This window comes from Temnothorax americanus, unplaced genomic scaffold (genome assembly GCF_048541705.1).
Source record: "Temnothorax americanus isolate GAGA-0224 unplaced genomic scaffold, ASM4854170v1 Scaffold68, whole genome shotgun sequence".
NCBI lineage: Eukaryota > Metazoa > Arthropoda > Insecta > Hymenoptera > Formicidae > Temnothorax > Temnothorax americanus.
In genome coordinates this window covers 751,873-773,746 of record NW_027509790.1, presented here as the reverse complement: position 1 = coordinate 773,746, position 21,874 = coordinate 751,873, and the positions used below count along the sequence as shown (strand labels likewise).

Here is a 21,874-nt window from a genome sequence, read left to right as displayed (position 1 = left end):
ACGATTCGCTCAAATTAATTACAAATGTAAGCGTAACTTGCGTCAAAATAAAACTTGTCTAATTTTTATTAAATCCAAAATTGTCTACAGAAATAGAACAATAATGTAAAAAGCTGTTTGTATGAAGAAAATATATATTTTATGTCTTTTTTAACTTTTTGAATTTTTTTAATTTTTGAGGTTTTAATTTTTGTTGTCTTTTCTGAATTGCGGCGTTATTAGCTTTACTTTTATCAGCATTATCTTCTATTATTTTTTTCATCACTTCGACAGCTTTCTGTACATCCTGAACTATATCTACGTTCAAATTATCATCTAGATATTTTCCCGAAAATCCTTTCGGGAACATTGGCTTTGATAATAAAAATCGTAGTTGACTTTTCTTTGCCTTTAATTGTCGCTTCAACGCTGCTGCTTCTTCCGATTCTGTCGATGACTCACTAAAATAAAATAAAACTAGATAATTGCTGCAAAAATCAAGAAAAGGACAAATCGGCTCATTTTTCTTACTCATCGTCCTCCTCATCCAAAACCATGTCCATGTCCTCCACCGCTTTTCGTAGCCAACCTTTCTGATTATTCTGACGACGGGATTTCAGTTCTAACTTATCGATATCGCGAGCGACATCCACTCTTTCTTTTATGGTGATTAATAGTCTATCTACCACCGGAAATACAGGCAAATCATGTGCTATAAAAACAGATCCACGTTATATATTTTATAATTAATCATTGAATTATTAAATCAACATTTTAACATTAACGTACTGCGTCCAAGAGTTTTACATAATTTGGTGTAATTTTGTTTTTCGGAAGGTTCCATCATTAGAACCGTGATACCTTCCTTTTCTGCTCTCGCCGTTCTACCACTCCTATGTACATAATTCTGTAAAATAAGTATTAAACCAATTACATGATAAACTTTTAATGTGTTTAGTTCATATCTGCAATAATATCTTAAATTTACCTCAGCTGTCCTAGGAACTTGATAGTGTATCACATGCTCTATATTAGGTATATCTAAACCTCGCGCGGCTACATCAGTAGCTATCAACAGTCCGTTCTCGTCAGCTTGAAATCTATAATGCTTCTTATTAGTACATATAAATCTCACAAGAAATATTAAGTGCACAGAATGATCTCCTTGAAATACCCCTTTCATTGTAACGTGCACGTTACGGAGAAAAGTTCAGGTATTTTAAAGTGTTATTCGAAATAAAATAGTATTACATATTTCCTACCTTTCAAGATTTTTTAAGCGTTGCCGTTGCTGCATATTGGCATGCAGAGGTAAAGGCTTGCATTCAAGTATACTGAAAAGAGTGGCCAATCTTTTCACACAGCCAATGCTGTTACAAAATACTAATGTTCTTCCGTTGTGTCGTTTTAAAAAGTAATAAAGGTAATAATCCTTATGATCAATTGTGCACGCTATTCGACATTCTGTTAAATTATCGGCAGTGCCTAATAATATAGATTCGGTTAAATAATAGCTAGTACACACAGAATTTCTTTTAATGATAGTTAATTAAAATATATACCTGACTCTTTGGTAAGATCAACGACTTTAGGATTCTTTATTTTTAACAACTGTATAATTTTTTGCAATTTCTGGTCGGGAGTGAGTTTACATATTTTACTCCTAACGTATCGTTTCTTTTTTCTATCAAGATAATCCGGGAGATCATGCACCATAGTCAAAGTAGCCGAAAAAACAAATGTCTGCCGTTTTTTTAGCTTCGCTGGATTTGCATTTATTTTTTCCAGTATATCGTGCAATTCTTGAAAATGACCCTTTTCCATCATTCTATCTGTCTCATCAATAGCTAAATACCTAAATAATATAACATATTTTCTATAGTAATGTCTTGAAATAGATAATGGAATCACTTCTTACTAAATCCTTAAATTACCTGACAGAATCTATTTGATTGAGATGAGAGTTGCCTTCTTGAATCAATTCCCACAGTCTTCCAGGTGTAGCAATGACGATTTCGGGACCCTTGTTTAATATCCTTTCTTGCTTCACTGCTGCTACGCCTCCAAAGACAACAGCTATCTATGTAATAATATGACAACAATATTAGAATTATAAACATAAATAAATTAATATATTAATACATAAACTATACAAGTCTGGACTTTGAAAAAGATAATCACACCTTAATATCTGTATATTTTGCTGCCTGAGTAAGATGATTCTTTATTTGAACTGCCAATTCACGAGTTGGTGTCAGGATTAAAGCATACAAGGGTTTAATTGGAATATTATGACAATCATCAAGCTTTACGTCATTCATAATATTCAGGCAATTATCAAGCTCCGATAAGTCTTCATTTTCTGAATCAGATTCTAAAAAAATTAATATCTGTAATATATTTAAATTTTCAAAAGATTGATTATAATTTAAGTGACACTTGAGTTTATAAAAACAAAAGAATAAATTCAAAAAAAATATTACTGTACTACCTTTAGTTTCTTTTTCTGGCCAAATCTGTTCTTCATTCTGAGAGCTCTTTAAATCCAAGATACCTTTTAAATCAAAAAGATGAAGATTAATCCGCCAATGATAATTTAAGACAGGAACCCTTTATTATAATCAGGGAAGGGGGGACACGCAAAAATGGCGAACATACCTTTTATAATTGGAATACCAAATGCTAATGTCTTGCCGCTACCAGTTTCAGCAGCACCTAATATATCTCTGCGGCCTAATATGGCAGCTGGCAATGTCCGTGTTTGTATCATAGTGGGAGAATGAAAATTCTGATCTGATAGAGCTTTTATTACAGCAGTAGGTACACCCATGGCACTCCATGCTTCAACATTAATCTTCAAACTTTTACTACTGTCCGTGTTACAGTATAAGTCACTGTCAGGATTAGTTTGTTGATCAGTGATTTTTAAGTCTGCTGACTTTATTGTCTTCCCATCCTTTTTATTTTTGCGTTTTGTTTCTTTCTTAGTCTTCAATTTCTTTGCAGAAGGTTCAGTACTGTCGACATTTTCCTCTTCTTGCTCTTTCGGACATTCGCGTTTTGATGCTGACTACAATACGAGATATAATTTTTGTATAAATTTCAAGATGTTAAAAAATAAAAACTTACTTTCTTTTTCTCAGTAGACTTCACTTCTGTGGTGACGATTTTGCCTTTTTGGCTACTCCGCTCTAAGTTATAATCCGTCAACTCCTCTATTCCAATTAATCCTTCTATATCATTAGATAACAAAGTGCCTTCCAATGTTACAGGCTTCCATCCATTATTGGTAGCTCGTTTAACTTTTGTCATGATTGAAAAATATTTAATGCTATTGTTACATATAACATATGCATATATATATATATATATATATATATATATATATATTGTTGGCAATTATTACTGCGTTTCTTGCAAAACAAATATTTACACGTGATCAAGAGATCCACTCACTGTGATTAGATAACCTCAATCAGACAAAACGTGGAGTTGACACGGGTATAACCACGGATAGAGATCCTCAATAAGAGTGGACCTGTGTCGACACTTGTCGCTTGCTGGAAAGCTCCCAAAGATAAAACGATACCTTGTGTCGAGTTGTGTCGCTTGCTGGAAAGCTCCCTTATTTTGTAGCCAATCAGCACAGATTAATGCTCATGAAATTTCACCTTAAAAATGTGGAAATAGACCAAGTTCTTGTAGAAAGATCGAAACGCGTTTGATAGGATCATTTGGAGTAATGGAGTTTGGAGTCACTTCCTGTAGATCTATCCACCATCCACGTTTCTGACTTTTCTTAGAGGGTAAGCGTTAATATATATTATATATATTACATTGCTTCTTTTCAAATTCTGTATAGGATTGAGACAAACTATTTCCATTAACGACATACCCATCACAATAGCGTTGATATTTATTTCGGTAGCATTTCGAATTTGTCATTTACAATTTGAGGTTAGAAGTCGTATGGGATTAACAGCTTTTACGATTGCGATAATTAAAATTTGGTCAGTATGACAATTTAATGCATTTTTTTTGCTTTTCTAGGTTTTTTATTTGTTTGCTTAGTAGTCCTCATTCTTTTTTGCTTGTTCAGATTTACTCCAGATGTTACGAGATGTACATGATTATAATGTGAATTATCAACTAAACAGCTTATAAATGTTAAACTAAAATATGTCAGCTAGGACATATTTATAAATTATTCTCTAATTTTATATGTTTTATCTGTTTTTGTCATCTTATTATTTTACTTCATATTATTTTTCAAGATTTTGTTGTATGCTTTTTGTCTTGCCTTATATATTCATGATGTACTTTATATTTTAATTTGTCTATTATACAGTCAAGCTATATTTTTTCCCAAAATTAGCATATCATCAACATCATGCCACCAAAAAAGTCAATGGAGGAGACGGATCGTTTGACCCGTATAGCGATTGTGAATTCAGATAAGTGTAAACCTAAACGATGTAGGCAAGAATGCAAGAGATCTTGTCCCGTAGTACGAATGGGAAAACTTTGTATAGAAGTTAATCCAAACAGTAAAATAGCAGCCATCTCGGAGGAACTGTGCATTGGATGTGGTATCTGTGTCAAGGTGATTTTATTATATAATAGAATTATATAACAATTTTTTATAATGACATCTTTGATAAAATTAATATACTTGTTATTAAGTATTGAAACATTCTTTATAATGATGATGAACCAAATTGAATAAAGTATGAGATTATTTGCACCTTTCCTATGTAATGCTTATCTCTAAATGTTATACAATAATAACTTTTAACGTAGATGACAATGAAAAAGATTTTTTTTTTTTCAGAAATGTCCATTTGAAGCGATTTCTATTATCAATCTTCCTAGTAATTTAGAGAAGGAAACGACGCATCGTTATTCTAAGAACTCATTTAAACTACACAGACTTCCTATTCCACGTCCCGGTGAAGTTCTAGGACTCGTAGGAACTAATGGAATTGGCAAATCGACTGCCCTTAAAATTTTAGCTGGCAAACAAAAACCAAACTTGGGGAGATATTCTGTATGTAGTTGCTGTGTCTCGCAATACACGCAACATATATGTATATACATGTATGCAAACTACTAAATGGATAGCACAGAAAATATTTTTTTTTGTTTGGACAGGATCCACCAGATTGGACAGAAATTTTAAGTCATTTCAGAGGTAGCGAGTTGCAGAATTATTTTACCAAAATTTTGGAAGATGATCTTAAGGCACTTATTAAACCTCAATATGTTGACCAAATTCCTAAGGCCGTGAAAGGTACCGTGCAGCAACTTTTAGATAAGAAGGACGAATGCAAGAATCAGATGGAAATTTGCAAAATGCTTGGTAAGCTAATTTTGGATATTAAAAGGAAAATTTTACTAATCTTTTATATGTTTTATATTTTTGCTAATGTATATATTTTTTCTTAGATCTGTTACATATACGTGATCGAAGTATTGAAGCACTTTCCGGTGGTGAGCTTCAGCGATTTGCTTGTGCAATGGTATGCATTCAGAATGGAGATATTTTCATGTTCGACGAGCCTTCTTCCTATCTAGATGTCAAACAGCGTCTCAATGCTGCTGTGACTATTAGATCTCTAATTCATCCTGACAAGTAAGTATTTGTAAAAAAAACCAGGAGAAAAGCACGATTAGTTTTTATTAGATTTCTAACGCATTTATTACTTGTCTTAATATATTAGGTTTATAATAGTAGTGGAGCACGATTTATCGGTTTTGGACTATCTGTCCGATTTCATTTGTTGCCTATATGGCGTTCCCGGGGCATATGGAGTCGTTACCATGCCTTTTTCCGTAAGAGAAGGAATAAATATTTTCCTCGATGGGTTTGTTCCCACGGAAAATTTACGATTTCGTGAAGAATCTCTTGTGTTTAAAGTAGCAGAAAGTGCAACTGAGGAAGAAGTGAAACGCATGAATCACTACGAGTATCCTGCTATGTCAAAAACAATGGGAACATTTAAGTTGAATGTCGAGAAAGGGCAATTCACCGATTCGGAAATACTTGTTCTATTAGGAGAAAATGGGACTGGTAAAACAACGTTTATCAGAATGCTGGCAGGCAACTTACCTCCGGATGATGGATCAGGTATGCTCACGTGTGTAGACATCTACATATAAGTATGCATATTATTTGTGTATCTGTCATTGGCGGGTACGACCATTAAAAGGAACACGGGATAAATTCCGTGACATTTTCAACTAAATGAATAGAATTAATATAATGAAGTTTTATTTGTACAATACTTTGCGAGAAAGTCGAATTTAATAATTGTAAAATTGGTAACATTTTTTCTCTGTTATTTGTCAGTTAAACGTTATTTGTCGGTAATCCTAGTATGCATGATATGAAATTGTGATAATGAAATTGTTGCTTTACAGAAAGTATTCCTCAACTTCACATCAGTTATAAACCACAAAAGATAAGCCCCAAATCCCAAGGCATTGTCAGACAACTGTTACACGAGAAGGTCCGAGACGCATACGTGCATCCTCAATTTGTAACTGATGTAATGAAGCCTTTGAAGATCGACGATATCATGGATCAAGAAGTGCAGAATCTTTCTGGTGGAGAGTTACAGCGAGTCGCTCTAGCCCTTTGCCTTGGAAAGCCAGCTGATGTTTATTTGATTGACGAGCCATCAGCGTATTTGGATTCCGAACAACGTTTAGTTGCCGCAAAGGTCATCAAGAGGTATTTAATAGATTTAAATATTACCACCAAGAGATATGAATGTACTGGAATGGAATGAATACTGTTATAAAAATTGCATGTGCATTTCAGATTTATATTACACGCAAAGAAAACAGGATTTGTAGTGGAACACGATTTTATCATGGCTACATACTTGGCTGATCGTGTAATAGTATTTTCCGGCATACCGTCCTTAATGACAACTGCTCATAGTCCTCAATCTTTGTTAAACGGTATGAACAGATTTCTAGAACTATTGGGCATCACTTTCAGAAGAGATCCCAACAACTTTAGACCAAGGATCAATAAGAATCAATCGGTAAAAGTATGTATAACTTTTGTTGATATAACTTTCTCTAAGCAACGTGAAATTTATTAAAAATGTTTAATTGCCAATATATTTTTGATAATAAAGCATTAATAGCTAAGCTAGAAATCGCAATTTGATTGGATAATATAAAATATTTGTTCATATAACTCTTTATGCGCTTTATATATATAAACAGTTGGTAATATTTATTTATTTTTTATTTGTCATAATTTCTTTTTTTTTCTTATTTATAAAACATATACGTATGCGCATTTTCACTGTATTTTAAGGGTAAAATTTTAATCAATTACTTTTCTTACAGGACTTGGATCAGAAAAGAGCTGGACAGTATTTCTTTTTGGAAGAATAAGATACACAGTGTCATAATAGTGCAAGTCAAATGCACGTATAAGATATTGTTAAGGACATTTTTTAATCTTTATATTTTTTAAATGCCAAGAATATGAGCAGACAATGTATTTTGTATTAAGATATTAATGCTATACGTTCTAGGTAATTATTTGGAATATTATTCAATGAAAATGTCACTTTAGCACGAAAAATAATTATTTTATTTTGCAAATAACGCAAAATATATAATTACGTATACAGTTACAGGACACTTAATTTATAAGAGGATGCAGAATGGATTATTTGAAGATAAAGTTGAGAATGTATTGTAAAAACGAATTTCTCATAAGTATATTTGTCAAACTATATAATTTGCACATATCTAATATAGAATAAGATTCTAATATTCCCTGAGCATATTTATATGTACGTCCGTCATAAGTCATATATAAGAACGAAATAATATTAAATTGCAAACAATATATAAACGATTTCTTCAATTGTTTTTTTTTTTCTAAAATAAGATACAATTATCAGAAGTGTAAAGGCTCTTGCACAATGCTAGGCAACAGGCAATAAAACAGGAACTCGATTCTTGATTTCATTCGCAAGAGAAATATATGTGAAAATTCTGCTCTTGCAGAAATGTTGCAAATTGATTGATTAAAAGCTATGCGATAGCCAATCAACTTGCAACTTTTTTGTAAGAACAACATTTGCGCATACGTTTCTCGCGAATGAATTCAAGAATCGAGCCCCGGGGAATGAGGGAATAACAGGCAATAAATTTTCAACCTATCGGAAGCCGTGTAAAGGGCCATTCTACAATACCTACGTCGCAAACGATGGCAACTGCTACTAAGAATAAAAAGAATATTAATTAGAGGATATCTGCGTATACCTAATTCGAATAAATTCAATTACTTTTCGCGAATAATAGTAATTTTGTCACAAATACGATATAATTGAAAATTCTGAATCTGGACAAAAGACTTTCAATATGAACCGCGTGTAAACTCGATTACTTTTAGCGATTGGAACTTTACTTTTAAATATAATACAAACAGGACTTGAACAATGCGAAGTAAATAAAGGAAAATTAATAAACACGAACTGAGAAAATCTAAGGCCCATATTTTCGATTTCGTTTCGAATGTCGAGTCTCACCTCAAAAGAGGGTGAGAAATAAAGAATTAATGACGTGAGATCCGAAAGGGATGATAAATTTCCTGCACAAATATTCATATTAGCACAATATTGTGTTAATGTGAATATTTCATGCACTCGCGCAAGCAAACACAATTTAAATTTCGATAATTGTACATCTCCGTTATTACATGTTATAATCTTTCCAAAATTATTTTATAATGTATTAAAAATAAATATTCCCCATTAGATAGCCAAGCATTCCTTGGCATAAAAAGGAAATAGTGTTTGGCACAAGTCCCTGCAGTTGTCATCATATTGCTGTCACCGGACAACAGTAATTTCGTTTAGAGCAACTTAAAAGCATTATGCAGACAACGATTACCTTACGCAAATAAGCGGAAAGCTCGTAGCATATGCACAAGGAAACGCTAATATATGCTGCGATTTGAATTCCTTTCAAATTATATGTAAAATAATTGAAAGAATATTGTTAATTATGTGCCAAATAAGTATAAAATTTGGCGTGACGTCTCCCGACAGCTCTTTTTAAATGTGCAATTAATTATATAGCGTAAAAATAAAATATTTTTTATTATATATGTATTGAATTTTTTTTTAGAAAATTTTACCTTTTTGTGTTTTTTATTTTTTTTTAAAACTTTTTAAAACTGTTATTTATTTATTATTATTAATAAAAATGCGATAAATTATTAAAGTAATAATGGAGCAATAAGGAGCAGTCAAGGAGCAATCATTTTATGCTGGATTTAGTTGCACAAAGTTATTAAAAATATGTTTTTATAAATTTTACGTTTTTCGTAAAAATATTTGAAAAAATATTAATTTTAAAACGTGAGCAATTCTTGATTCTAAAGGAGCAATTAAGGAGGTTATCGTTTAAGCTATTGTTTATTAAAAAATATAAACTTCCAGCGCCAACATTTCCGATAACTCCAGTCGCTCCAGGCAGCTTCTCTCTCTGTCGGCGGCGCCCGGGCCGCCCGGTCGGCTCGGCCGGGCTCGGTGGTAAGTGGTAAGTAGGAAGCAGTAGGGAGATGGCGTTCCACGCGACAATATCGATTATGTGTGTGGGGCGGCCGGCATGCGGCATGGGTGAAGGCCGTTCTGGCCGTCGGACGCAGCGCGATTTCCATAACGGCTACTTGCGAAGTTTGAAGCTGTCCGGATTGATCGTCGACCGAACGATGAACACGATCGGGAGATGATGCCGGGCACGTCTCGCCAGCTGGAAACGTCTGACGGTAGTAAGCAGTAGTAAGAAATCGACTTGTCTTCGCGCGCTCTCCGTCACATCTCATTAGCAAGAGGGTAGCGGGAGGGAGAGGGGACCGTCGTTACAGAAATTTGACAACGGGCGACTCGGCTTCGCTTCAAACACGATGTTGGGGATCGTGGGTTTTGACCGTCGTAAATCGCGACGTCCAATTGTTGATCGCTGACGTCCATCGATCGTCCGTGTCCGTTCGGATCTGTGCATCACTGTCCGACTGTCGTTGCGAGCTAATTTTTGCAGCGTGTTGACGTTGCACCGTTGTACCGGTGTGCAATATCGAGGACCGGCACCTGCATTTGCCCCCCTTAAATTGTCTGGAACATAATTGTACCGTCGCGTTTGACTTAACTTTTGTTATTGTTTGAAAAATGTTGGATATTGCATAGCAAATTAATGTTAATGTTACGTGCATATTTTAAAATTTGTTTATCGGTGTATAGATTGTGTAGATGAGAATATTTTTAATTTAGAACGACAGGTGATATAATATTAATATATAAGTTAATTAATTTTTAATTTCAAACCATGCAATAACGTTATGTTTATTGCTCAGATCCTGTGTGGAGCACTTTAATGGAGGTCCACCATGAACCGATTGAAAAGAACTATCAGCTGCTCGAAGAGATTGGCAAGTAAGTGCTGTTACTTCTAACTGATTTTCCTTTTATCGATGTTTTTCTTTACCGTTCAATGATTTTTGCAATCTTGCAAAATACAGGGGTCAATTTGCTATTGTACGAAAATGTCAAGAAATAAAAACTGGAGCATTGTACGCCGCAAAAATTATGCGAAAGAGGCGAGTTGCCAGAGGTGTGGCTGCTGCTGACATTGGTAGTATTTTTTTATACCTAATACATTGCTGATACTCCTATTCTTAAAATACTCTAATATGGTAATTTTTTTTAGCACGAGAAGCTGGTCTTTTGGCTCGATTAAGACATTCTAACATTGTTTCATTATACAAAGTAATAGACACAGGAACAACAGTGGTGTTGCTCCTGGAATTGATTACGGGAGGCGAATTATTTCATTGGACTCCGTCCGGTGAAGCAGAAGCTGCTCATGTGGTACGTAAATATACATTACGATTAAAGTAAATACATTAATAAATGTTCTGGGAATAATTTCTAATTTATATCCTTTCCAAGGTGCGCCAGGTTTTAATGGCACTTAATCATTTACATTCCCACCAAGTTGCTCATCTGGATATTAAGCCTGAAAATATTCTACTGTCGTCACCACCACCTATGCCTAGCATTAAGCTGATAGGTAATGTTTCCAATGCTTTGTGTTAAATAGATAAATCATCAATATAATTTTACTAGTCATTAATTTCAGTACTATTGGTCTATAGATTTAGGTCTATCGCATCGACTGGTACCTGGTTCAGAACACAGAGCACTGTTTGGCACGCCTGAATTTGTGGCACCGGAAATCGTAAATTACGAACCACTTAGCTTGGGAACTGATCTTTGGGCTGTTGGTGTATTAACGTATATTCTTCTGAGCGGAACTTCACCATTTTTAGGCGAGGATAAGCAAGAGACATACGCAAACGTTGCTGCTTGCCAATACCAATTTGACAATGAATATTTCAGTAATGTGTCCGAGATTGCCAAAGACTTTATACGATCCTTGTTGATCAAGGATCCAAAGTAAGTTGCAGGAGAATTATAAATTTGTGAACTTATTAACTTATTATTAATAAACATATAAAGTAAATGTAACAATGCCTAGACAGTCAGAGGACACGTACTTATGTCTGGACACCTTTATCATTTTAGTTCTTAAATAAGTATAAACGCAAATTAACGTTTGGATGCTATATCTAAAGTTTCAAAATACATTAAAAATATTTTTATCTTTCATTTTAATTCGCGTTATACTTATTTAACTAAAATGATAAAGGTGTCCAGACATAGGTACATGTCCACTGACATGTCCAGGCATTGGTACATTTACTTTAATTCGAGAAAAAAAATCATTTTTTTATTTTAGGGAGAGAGGAAATGCTGAATCGTGCCTTAAACATCCTTGGATTCTCACGGTGTGTTCCTGAAAATGACACATTGTTCAAAAACATTGCGATTTATTATATAGTCTGTTTCAATGTATTATATAATTAATTTTATTTATTTTTTGACCGACTTCTATTTCAATCCGTTGTACAGTTATATCGTATATTAGATATATACGAATTATTTTTTTACATACAATATATATTACTAAATCAAAAACAGTACGCAATTTTTTTTATTGTACATACATATATACCTTGGTTATTAAAAAAAAAAAAAAATTTTTAATTTTATGCATGCTGCACGCAACAAAAGATAATGCAAAATTATTTTATAATTTCAAAGAAATTACAGTTGCATCATACCGATAAAAATGTTAATCTTTTTATACACAGGAATCTGAAGCTCCTCAAGGTCTCGGTGGAGCAATGATCAGTGCTGTTAAGCGTGGCTGTGTTGAGGCTGTCTCTCAGTTACTGTTACAGGGTGCTCCATTAAATATGAAAGACTCTGTAAGACATCTTTTATTCATTTTGCTAATATTGCGTACCGAATGATAATCCGAATAAAATGGTTGCACGTTTTTGTTTCAGAAAGAAAACACTCTTTTGCACATCGCCTGTGAGATTGGCGACGAGGGAATGACGATTTTGCTGATAGAGAGCGGAATTGATCTAGACACACCGAACAAACAAGGTCTCACGGCGTTGCATGTAGCTGCTCGTCACGGACATATTAATCTTGTCAGACATTTGTGCCTTGCTGGTTGCGACGTTGATAAAACAAATCGAGGGATCCGAGCGGACGTCACGGCGATTAAGTATGGACATCCGGAGATCGCAAATTTATTAGATAAATTGAGAAATGTAAGTTCTTATATTTTACAATACACAATGCTTTCCACGTTTGGAAGAATTATGCGAAAGTCGAATCTTGTTTTAAATTATTTTTAGTTGAATCAGCGCGAAAATTACATTCGTCAGCTGCAACCGACACACAGACCGATAGACCGACTGCATATAAGACTGCTCGGGCATTGCGCCTCTGGAAAAACATCATTAATCAATTCTTTAAAATCTGGATTATTTAGTTTTGGCTTCTTTCGAAGGTCGAGGAGCCAGAATTGTAGCGCTAAGGTAGGTGCATGCGATAAAAATGTAATAAATGATAAATAAATAATAAAAATTATTGATATGTAGAGAGAACCAAGTATCGAACTCGACGTGACGAGTAAACACGGGTCTCTCAGTTTTGAGTACAGCGATAGTGAGTATGAAGGTACTCAGGGAGTAGAGTGGAGTCGCGGTAATGTAGGTGAGCGAATTATACTTAATTATTACTTAATTTAACACAAATATATGGAGTTATGGTAATGTAATAGAGATTGAACACTTTTGTAATATGTATTTTTAAATATTTAATGTGATAGATTGTTTTAAAACTTAAATATGTTATATGGATGTGTGTATTTAACTGACCAGGTGGCGAATGCGTCTTTTGGGAGTTATGTGGACGCGAAGAGTTTCTGGCATCTTATCATTACGTACTTACATTCCAGCAACCAGCAGTGCATCTTATTACAGTCAGTTTAAGAGAACCGCTGACCGTTCAACTTCAGCAGATAAAATTTTGGCTGCAATTTATTTTGGATCGTATTAATCCGACTAATGTTGGTAAGATACTGTTGCGTTCGAATCTTTTGTATTGTAATTAATTAATTTTTGTGGATAAATTTTCGCAATTTTAATTTTTGCCTCTTTTATTGAAGGATTTGGTGGCAAATGCAACGACGTAAAAGTAATCTTAGTCGGTACTTACGCACCAGAACCTTTAGCTCCGAATTCTAACGGCGGCAATCTACTCGCACCACTCTTGCCATTTCTGAAAGACTTTACATCAATTTTAGGAGAAGAACCTCAAATGGTAGCATTAGACGCAACTAATCCTTCTAGTCCTGGCCTGAAACTCCTCAGATCTTATTTAAATAATGCGAAGATGGAATTTCTCGAGGTAAAATGATGATTATATTCTCTGTAAAATTATAAATTTATCATATTTCATCTATAACATTAGAAGAGATATTATATTTCTCATTACTCACTTGTCTATGCAGAACTAAAAATTGGCGAACAATCACGAATTCAGCAAATCTGTTTTTGATGCCAATTTGCAATCTCTTCTGATTTTATATCTTTACCATCGATATATTATACATATCTTTAATCCACTTCGAAATATATATCAGTAAATGCATGATATCAGTATGCTTGATACTAAATATATGCGAACAGAACCGTTTGATTCTGCAACCTGTTGATACAAGCAATTGTAACTAACGCAACCTTATGTAAATAATCACATTTCCGCAGGAAATTGTACAAATTTGTACAGCATGTAATAAATGTGCTCATTAACCCTTCGTGAAACGGTTCTGATCAATAATGATCTACCTCATTACGCTGTTGTTTGTATAATTTATTCATCAATTTCGAAATTTACAGTGTCAATATATTGTCGAATCAGCTATTGACTCTCAACGGAGGCAATGCGACAATTTCTATAATCACTTATATGATTTTCCTCTGACATCCATGATGCATGGTTGATTTGATATATGTACAAATAATTGAAAATATTGAAAGTACCTTCTGTGTCTCATGACTTTCGACGACATTCAATTATTTGCGATGTTTGATTGATTGAGCGCACCATTTCCAATAAAAAGATCCGATATCATGTGATATATATGTATATCACATTGAATCGAATTTATTAAGAACATATGTTTTAGTTGCTGGTTATTTGGCCATTAATGTTTATTAACAAGCCTTAATGCATGCAATGCATGATGTAGGATGGACCGGAAGTTGCAGAAAGTATTCTCCGACGTGACGCGCCGCGTGCTGCGGCTACATACGTGCCCCTGGCGAATCTTGATAAACAGGTCGAAATACTTCTCTCAATTCCTTTAAATAATTCTGAATGATGTGTATAAACTGAAACTGTACTTTGGTTCAATAGTTGCACTAATGCTTTCTCCCATGTATACATACATGCACTATATTATCTATCTTAAAAAGAATAAAAGAGATTCTCTCTCTTGTATATATTTTCTGCATCAATGTGATATTGGGATAGAGATAGAATTCTATTACTATGGATATTAATTACGTATTATAGAGCGCCTTAGTGTGGACTGGTCTCGCCGAAGCATGGAGGTCGTACATGCAGTCGTTAGAAGTGCCTCCGTTAATGCTTACTCAGGAAGAATTTCTGAACGAGGTTCGAAAGATCAATCCTTTAGTATGTTTGGAACATTGCAGACATCTCGGATTACAGTTACAGGTTTGTAGTTTATTAATTCCAATTTAATTTATAAGATGTTACTTTTTTCTCTAATAACAAGTATTTATATTATATTAAATTACAGAACTTGGGGGAATGCATTCTTTTACCTGGAAACCTGATAGTACTTAGTCCCGAATGGTTTTGGCAAGATGTGCTAAATTGGCAATTAAGCCCCGATCAAAGAGGACGATTGGGCGGTCGAACCACCGGTGTTTACACCTTAGAAGATTTTCAAGCACGATGTCCGTGCCCTGCCGCTCAAGCTCTGCAAGCTTTACAAGCAGTCAATTTATGCGTTCCGGTATGTTTTAGGAAATCTGATTAATTAATCGATTATTATTTGATTATTAAATTTTAGTGCGAAGTGGATGACGACGAAGTGGAGTACGAGATACCATGTTTAAACCTTGTAGAGCGTCTGCCGGGTTTATGGGAACCGTGGAAACCATGTTCCAACGCGTTACCTCACACTGGTTTACGCCTTTGTCCAGAAGAAGCGCCTTTATACCATTTAACTGCTATATTTACGCACTTACAGGTGATCAATCTTTATAATAAAAAAAATGTGACAATAGAAAAATACTGAAAATACTAAAATATTAACGGGAACACTATGCGCTTCTTCTTCACTGATTTCGATAAAACTTACAGCAATGATATAAAATACTACCTAATCAACAGATATAAAACCGTCTTTCTGAATGGATCTTTGAAGCTGAGTTAAAAGTAGTTAAAAGTGAATCCTTCCCCAGGATATGACACTAACGATCAATAACGTTAAGCTGTTATGGCTCAGCGACTAAAGCGTTAAATTAGTGTTCCGTAAAACATCAGCTCGCGTATGGCTAATGCCGGAAGTTTTTCTTTCTATATTTTGTTTTTCTCAAATCTAAGAATGTTTATCAATTTATTTTTTTATTTGTTTATTTAGTTATTTAGTTTTTCATTGATTTTATTTTAGAATTTAGAAGAAACAGAATAGCGTTTCAGCTTCGAATAAGAAAAACGATTTTACATGTATTAGGTAGACTGGTAGATAGTATCTTCTACCATTGCTGTAAGTTTTATCGAAATTGGTGAAGAGCAGCACGTAGTGTCTCTTTGCAAGAACACTGAAATACTGAAATTGTAGGCGCAACTGAGAAAAATTACTCAAACGTGGGATCCATCGAATTCGGATCTGTATCAGTGGTGGCGAGGATCAAAACTATGTTTGGGACCTTGTGAAAGTATAATTACTTTCGAGGAAGAGGAACACAGCTGCGTGGAAATTCAAGTTCGCGGTCCGCGTGGTTCCAGTGCGCAGTGTTTTGCTCTTCTTAGCGTGATTCTGGATGCGATGGATACAACCATCGAATTAGTCGCCCCTGGAATGTTACTCGAGAGGCATTGGTTGAGTCCTAGCCAGCTTCGAGAATACGACGAGGTAAGTAAAGATTAAAAAAGTACACATTTAGATTTATATATTATAAAATAAAAAAATTGTGACTGTGTGTGTATTTTATTTTAATCGATACAATTTGCAGATAGTTCACTCTTGGGCGCCAGCCACTGTTATATCAGCTTTAATTGACAAAGGTCTCGAAGAGGCAACCCTTAAGAATCCTCTAAACGACCGACGAGAAACCGTGTGGGAGATAGTAAGTTGCGGTCTGCCATTGATGGAGAATTGCGTTCCCGGACCGAAGCAACCTGTAAAATACATTAAGCCTGCTGTGCAGCGGCGGTTGGCGCAGATGCTGGATCCACCTGATTATCACGGAAGAGATTGGTGCTTACTCGCTGTAAGGCTCGGTTTGGGGGATCGCGTCGCCCAACTAGATAGTACAGTGGACAGTCCAACTTTGAGGTAAAAAAAACTTTCGAAACATGCCGATTACGTCGTAACCATAGACGTATATCTATGGTCGTAACGCAACTGAGTATTCCAAAAATTCCATATTTGATTCACAGGCTACTGAACTGCGCGGGTGCAGAATGCACCGTAGGTTTGCTGGTGCAACAATTGCGAGCGCTCGATCGCGAGGACGCTGTGCACCTGTTGCTCACGTATACGCCAACCTACGTGCTATTGATGTCCATCGACTCCGAGACAGGGTCTAATCTTTCCAGATGACGATGTTGCTCTCATCAATGGCGCATCAGCACCTTCTAGGTGTTCTTTTTCTCGAAACACCGCACGTTTGATGGATAGCATTGTCTTTCTATTTCCGCCCAGTATACATTGTACGTTAATTTATTAAGTACGTGTATGTCCTTATATGTAACTTAACTTTAATGATTGATCGCATTGCGCTTCGAGCTGAATGATATAAAGGAGATCCGTGACGTTTTTTGTACTTTATTTTATATTCTTTCTTTTTCTTTATTATTTTTTTATTTTGTACTTACTAGCCGATGAAGTACTTGTTAACTCACATTACTATATTGATTTGTGGTATGATTATCGTAAATGGAAATCGATTTCTTCTCACATCTTTTAATTTGTATTAATTATTTAGACAGAAAATTGTATTACTTAATACTTTTTATTTCTTGATAGAATTGTGCTGCGGTTAATATTATATTAATAAGCGTTGTGTTATTGTGCAGTTTGCATTTTTCTTGTTATATGAAGCTGTTAATTCCAAGGAAATGATGCATTTACATAGATATGATCATATTTGATACTGATATTGTTTTGAGCGCTTTTCTTGATACGCCAATATGATCTTGATATATACAAATACATGTATATGTGTATATATATATATATATATATATATATATATATATATATATATATATATATACACATGTATTACATCTTGCCAAAAGTCTATGTCAATATGCACTGCTTTTTCAATACTTCGAAATATTTATCAAGCATGTATATATGCGCAAAAGAGTGAAACAACAATTTGCACAGTTTACTATTACTTTTGGATACATCGACTGTGTACATTCGAATACAGTTGAGTGCATATTTCTATTGAACTTTATGCAACATCTTTACTGCGTGCCATATACAAAAATGGTAAAAGTATATGCGATATTTAGAAAAAGAGATATACTAAAAGTGTAACAGTCAAACTAATTCTTCTGTAACATGACTGCGTTACTTTTTATTGTAAGTAACATTTACAATTATAAAAGTCTACTTATCTACATACCTGTGAATCAACTAGAAAATCGATCTCACCAACGTGTAACAGTTAATTAAGAAGTATGTACTATTAACAGTAAAAACATTCACATCGAAACATCTATAGAATTTTATTCGAGTAGCTCTCTTTTCTCATCAACATCTTATAATAGCTTAAACGAAGAAGTTACATGTTATAATCTGAGACTGTTGTAAAAATATAAACTGGTGAAATTATTAAATATATCTTTCGCTAGATTTAATTGTCTTATTTATTATTATATCATTTGCATCTAATAGATCTCATCTAATAGGTTTCATCTCACTTGTCTGTCTATTTGCTAATTTCTAGATTTGTAAAATAATTCCACAGATAGTTTTCACCCCCTTATTTTCGACTTGTTAAACTTCGCAATCTATTTTCTAGATATACGATTTTTTCTATAATGTCATAAAATCCTTTTCAGGTAGATTTTTAATCTCAAATCTCGGAATTTTAAATTTCATTGGTGTGGCTTCATCGAAAGCTCCCGCGCGTGACATCAACTCGTTCGATAGGCAGGACATCGATCAGCGGGAAGATTCGAAGCCGGTTCATGCAGATTGACATTTTAACGCGACTCATAATGTCAATCGGACCTATGTGACGATGGACCTAGTCAGGCTGTTTACTACGGGGAGTTGATTACGTGGTCGGTAGAAAACAGGAACGGGATTCTTTTCGGGGGCCGAGAATAGCATGGGAACGGGCAGATATCGCGTTTCGTAGGCAGGCTGCGGCGACGACGGCGGAGGGTAAGTTTCGGGACGATAGCCAAAGTCCCCAAGCAATTATAGAATTGGATTGGATCGGGGAGTTCGGGAAGGTGGCCGGCATCGCCGCTGAAATCGGTTTCGTTTTATTTTAGCTTAGCTGTCGAAAGCATCCGGTTGTGCATTCTCCCCGCGGATCAGCGTCACGATCACAGTGAGTGTCCCCCTTAGTAGGAATTTCTCTGCTCGTCCAGCACCACCACGCGAAATTTATTAAACGATTAATAGGCTGATACAGAGATACATCGGGCGTTGAATGACGGGGTGAAATCTCGCGGCGAGTAATACCCGACGTTCTTGTGATTGCACCACTCGTCGTCCTTCTTTTACTCGCTATATTTAAGGTATGGGCCCTGCTCGCTGTGAATAATTAAAACATTTGTTCAGGATTTTATTAGAATTAATTAAAATATTGCCATATTTTAATTTTAATTAAAATACTTGTATTTTTATTATTTTACTTTAACTTATATTTTAGTTAAGTGCGCGATTTATGAATTTTGTGGGCTTTGATCGCGCAATTATTAGCGTAAGTTTCATTGATTAAAATTGTACTTTAACTTTACAAGATAATTATGATATCCAGGATAATTGATAAGAGGAAAATCCAAAATCGCGCGTCACGATGGAGGCGATCAAGAAAAAAATCGCGGCGTTGAAACTCGAGATGGATGCCGCGAACGAGAAGGTTGAAACCAATGAGACGAAAGCGAAACAAGAAAATATAAGAGCAGACAGGCTGAACGACGATCTTAGAGATCTGCAGAAACGACTTGTCCAATTGGAACGAGATTATACTATCGCCAAAGCTAACTTGGAACAATCAACCGCTGATCTAGAGCAGTGCGAGAAATCTTGGTCCAGAGTGCGTAATAATGATTAAAACGAATGGATTTTCTAAATCAGATTTCCTACAATATAAGCAAGTTTTTTTTTCATAAGCGCGTGTTATAAATTTCTACGAAGAAAACAGTTTTCTAATAATAACATAATTTGTTGAAGCTATCAATTATTAAAGCTATTAAGAGACGCTATCAAAAAGCTATAGCAATCAATATTCTTCGATAAGTATCTATCTAAAGAACTTTTCACCTTGTACCAATTAATCGTGTTCTACATATAGGCTGAGCAAGATCGTACCGTTTTGACGAAGAAAGTGCAGGAGATCGAAGCGAGTCTTACCAAAAAAGAGGAGCTGCGTCTTTCCGCCACACTAAAACTGGCACGTGCGACCGAACTCGCGGACGACGCGCAGAGGTTCATAAATTTAACGCCGGATTTTAACGTTTTGCAAATGTGATACGTTTGCAAAACATAAGTTAAACGGATTATACATAAATTGACCGATAAGATAAATTATAGAACAAGATTTGACGAAGCAATGCTATTTTCCTTTTTTCTTACGTATATACAGAATGTGTAACGTCCTGACGGAGAGAAGTCGCTTGGACGAGGAACGTATGGAGAAGCTGATGTCGGAATTAAAAGACGCAAGATTAATCGCCGAAGACGCTGACGCGAAATCCGACGAAATAGCCAGGAAATTACAATTTGTGGAGGAGGAGTTGGAAGCTGCTGAAGAAAGAGTGAAGACTAGCGAAGCGTATGCATAGCGATTATAATTTGCGTTACATACATATAAAAAAAATATATATATTATATGTAAATTTTCTCACTTAAAATATCTTTTCGCAGAAAAATCGTGGAACGCGAGGACGAGCTCTTCATTGTACAGAATATCGTAAAATCTCTTGAAGTATCCGAGGAGAAGGTGACGTAACATAATACACTGCGATAGTTATTAATCGCGCTGCAATATCAATTCTCGATTATTTTGATTTCAGGCAAACCAGCGAGTAGAAGATTTTAAGCTGCAGCTGAAATCCTTGAAGAAAAAACTGAAGGAAGCAGAGAAGCGTGCAATCACCGCCGAAAGGACGGTCAAGGCGTTATTAAAGGAAATGGACATGAAGGAAGGTAAGACTCTTCTGTAAATTTTATTTCCAAGTATTCCAATTATTCTAAAAATTATTTAAAAAAAATGATTCTGCTCTTTTCTTTTTCTTCTTTCTATACCATAGAGAAATTGTTGATTGTTTCAGACGAACTCAGAGAAGAAAGGGAAAAGTACAAGGCGGTCTGCGACGACATGGATGCGACATTCGCCGAGATGACAGGCTATTAACATCTTGCGGGCAGACTTGATTTAACTCTCGCTGCTACTCCTATACGCTTCCCTCCGCTTATTCGCTATCTTTTAATATTTATTAGTTCGGCTCGTTGTGCTTAAAATGTCGCTTAAATGCCGTTTGTTTTGTTGTACGGAGAGCCGTGAGCGATATTAGAAATAATCTGCTTCGCGCAATAATATACTGATGGACAAGCCAATGCAACGCGACTTGTTACTATAACTGCTTCGCTTCGTGTAATATCTTGCCAAGATCGAACAACTAGTTCATGGTCGCTTGTTGTTCACTATGTCAATCGAAGATTCACAATTTCATCTATTTCTTTTTCTTTCAGAGGCGTTGGAGGGATTTAATGTCGTACGCGCGAGCGAGGCCATGATATCGCGCATCCTTTTTACCAATCAATGTAAAATGTGTATTTTCAATAAATAGTATCACAAATTCTCTAATGAGTTTTAATCCTTGATGTATCATGCTGTTAATGTATTATAAAGTTTTCAAAAACGACCAAATAAATATTATAGGAATATAACGAATGAAAGTTAATTTTTAATTTTATTCGCTTT

At 35.0% G+C, this 21,874-nt stretch overlaps 4 protein-coding genes across 10 annotated transcripts; 3 read left to right on the top strand and 1 right to left on the bottom strand.

Moving 5' to 3' along the window:
- Nucleotides 1-37: 37 nt before the first annotated feature.
- LOC143905848 (ATP-dependent RNA helicase DDX24) lies at nucleotides 38-3,477 on the bottom strand. Its single transcript, XM_077421479.1, has 11 exons — nucleotides 3,109-3,477; nucleotides 2,638-3,049; nucleotides 2,471-2,533; nucleotides 2,163-2,353; nucleotides 1,914-2,059; nucleotides 1,542-1,834; nucleotides 1,242-1,464; nucleotides 968-1,079; nucleotides 769-886; nucleotides 511-691; nucleotides 38-440 (listed from the first exon to the last, which is right to left on the bottom strand). Exons 1-11 carry the CDS (start codon nucleotides 3,289-3,291, stop codon nucleotides 140-142), a joined length of 2,223 nt encoding a protein of 740 aa, XP_077277605.1. The 5' UTR covers nucleotides 3,292-3,477; the 3' UTR covers nucleotides 38-139.
- Nucleotides 3,478-3,645: 168 nt separating this feature from the next.
- Nucleotides 3,646-7,864, top strand: Pix (ATP-binding cassette sub-family E member 1 pix). 3 transcript variants are annotated; one of them, XR_013259345.1, is made up of 10 exons: nucleotides 3,646-3,785; nucleotides 4,355-4,582; nucleotides 4,811-5,026; nucleotides 5,131-5,338; nucleotides 5,425-5,611; nucleotides 5,700-6,106; nucleotides 6,400-6,712; nucleotides 6,803-7,037; nucleotides 7,345-7,535; nucleotides 7,635-7,864. XR_013259345.1 is itself a non-coding variant. In XM_077421480.1 (9 exons), exons 2-9 carry the CDS (start codon nucleotides 4,370-4,372, stop codon nucleotides 7,390-7,392), a joined length of 1,827 nt encoding a protein of 608 aa, XP_077277606.1. In that variant the 5' UTR covers nucleotides 3,646-3,785; nucleotides 4,355-4,369; the 3' UTR covers nucleotides 7,393-7,864. The 3 variants fall into 3 exon arrangements, 2 of the variants coding, with proteins under 2 accessions (XP_077277606.1, XP_077277607.1); XM_077421480.1 differs by having other exon boundaries at nucleotides 7,345-7,864; XM_077421481.1 differs by lacking the exon at nucleotides 3,646-3,785 and adding an exon at nucleotides 3,873-3,989 and having other exon boundaries at nucleotides 7,345-7,864.
- Nucleotides 7,865-9,586: 1,722 nt separating this feature from the next.
- On the top strand, nucleotides 9,587-18,564 carry LOC143905855 (death-associated protein kinase 1). Of its 5 annotated transcripts, none has more exons than XM_077421487.1 (20): nucleotides 9,587-9,784; nucleotides 10,370-10,448; nucleotides 10,535-10,647; nucleotides 10,723-10,883; nucleotides 10,965-11,085; nucleotides 11,171-11,471; nucleotides 11,815-11,863; nucleotides 12,230-12,346; nucleotides 12,428-12,700; nucleotides 12,788-12,970; nucleotides 13,034-13,148; nucleotides 13,316-13,507; nucleotides 13,603-13,844; nucleotides 14,689-14,778; nucleotides 15,015-15,179; nucleotides 15,265-15,483; nucleotides 15,541-15,720; nucleotides 16,315-16,608; nucleotides 16,709-17,031; nucleotides 17,136-18,564. In XM_077421487.1, the coding sequence occupies exons 1-20, from the start codon at nucleotides 9,745-9,747 to the stop codon at nucleotides 17,296-17,298; spliced, it is 3,420 nt and encodes a 1,139-aa protein (XP_077277613.1). In that variant the 5' UTR covers nucleotides 9,587-9,744; the 3' UTR covers nucleotides 17,299-18,564. The 5 variants fall into 5 exon arrangements, with proteins under 5 accessions (XP_077277613.1, XP_077277612.1, XP_077277616.1 ...); XM_077421486.1 differs by having other exon boundaries at nucleotides 9,587-9,787; XM_077421488.1 differs by having other exon boundaries at nucleotides 9,591-9,797.
- A 142-nt stretch (nucleotides 18,565-18,706) lies between these two features.
- Nucleotides 18,707-21,752, top strand: LOC143905857 (tropomyosin). The gene is made up of 8 exons (XM_077421491.1): nucleotides 18,707-19,101; nucleotides 19,215-19,463; nucleotides 19,706-19,984; nucleotides 20,243-20,376; nucleotides 20,534-20,722; nucleotides 20,815-20,890; nucleotides 20,964-21,096; nucleotides 21,222-21,752. Exons 3-8 carry the CDS (start codon nucleotides 19,745-19,747, stop codon nucleotides 21,302-21,304), a joined length of 855 nt encoding a protein of 284 aa, XP_077277617.1. The 5' UTR covers nucleotides 18,707-19,101; nucleotides 19,215-19,463; nucleotides 19,706-19,744; the 3' UTR covers nucleotides 21,305-21,752.
- The last annotated feature ends 122 nt before the right edge of the window (nucleotides 21,753-21,874 follow it).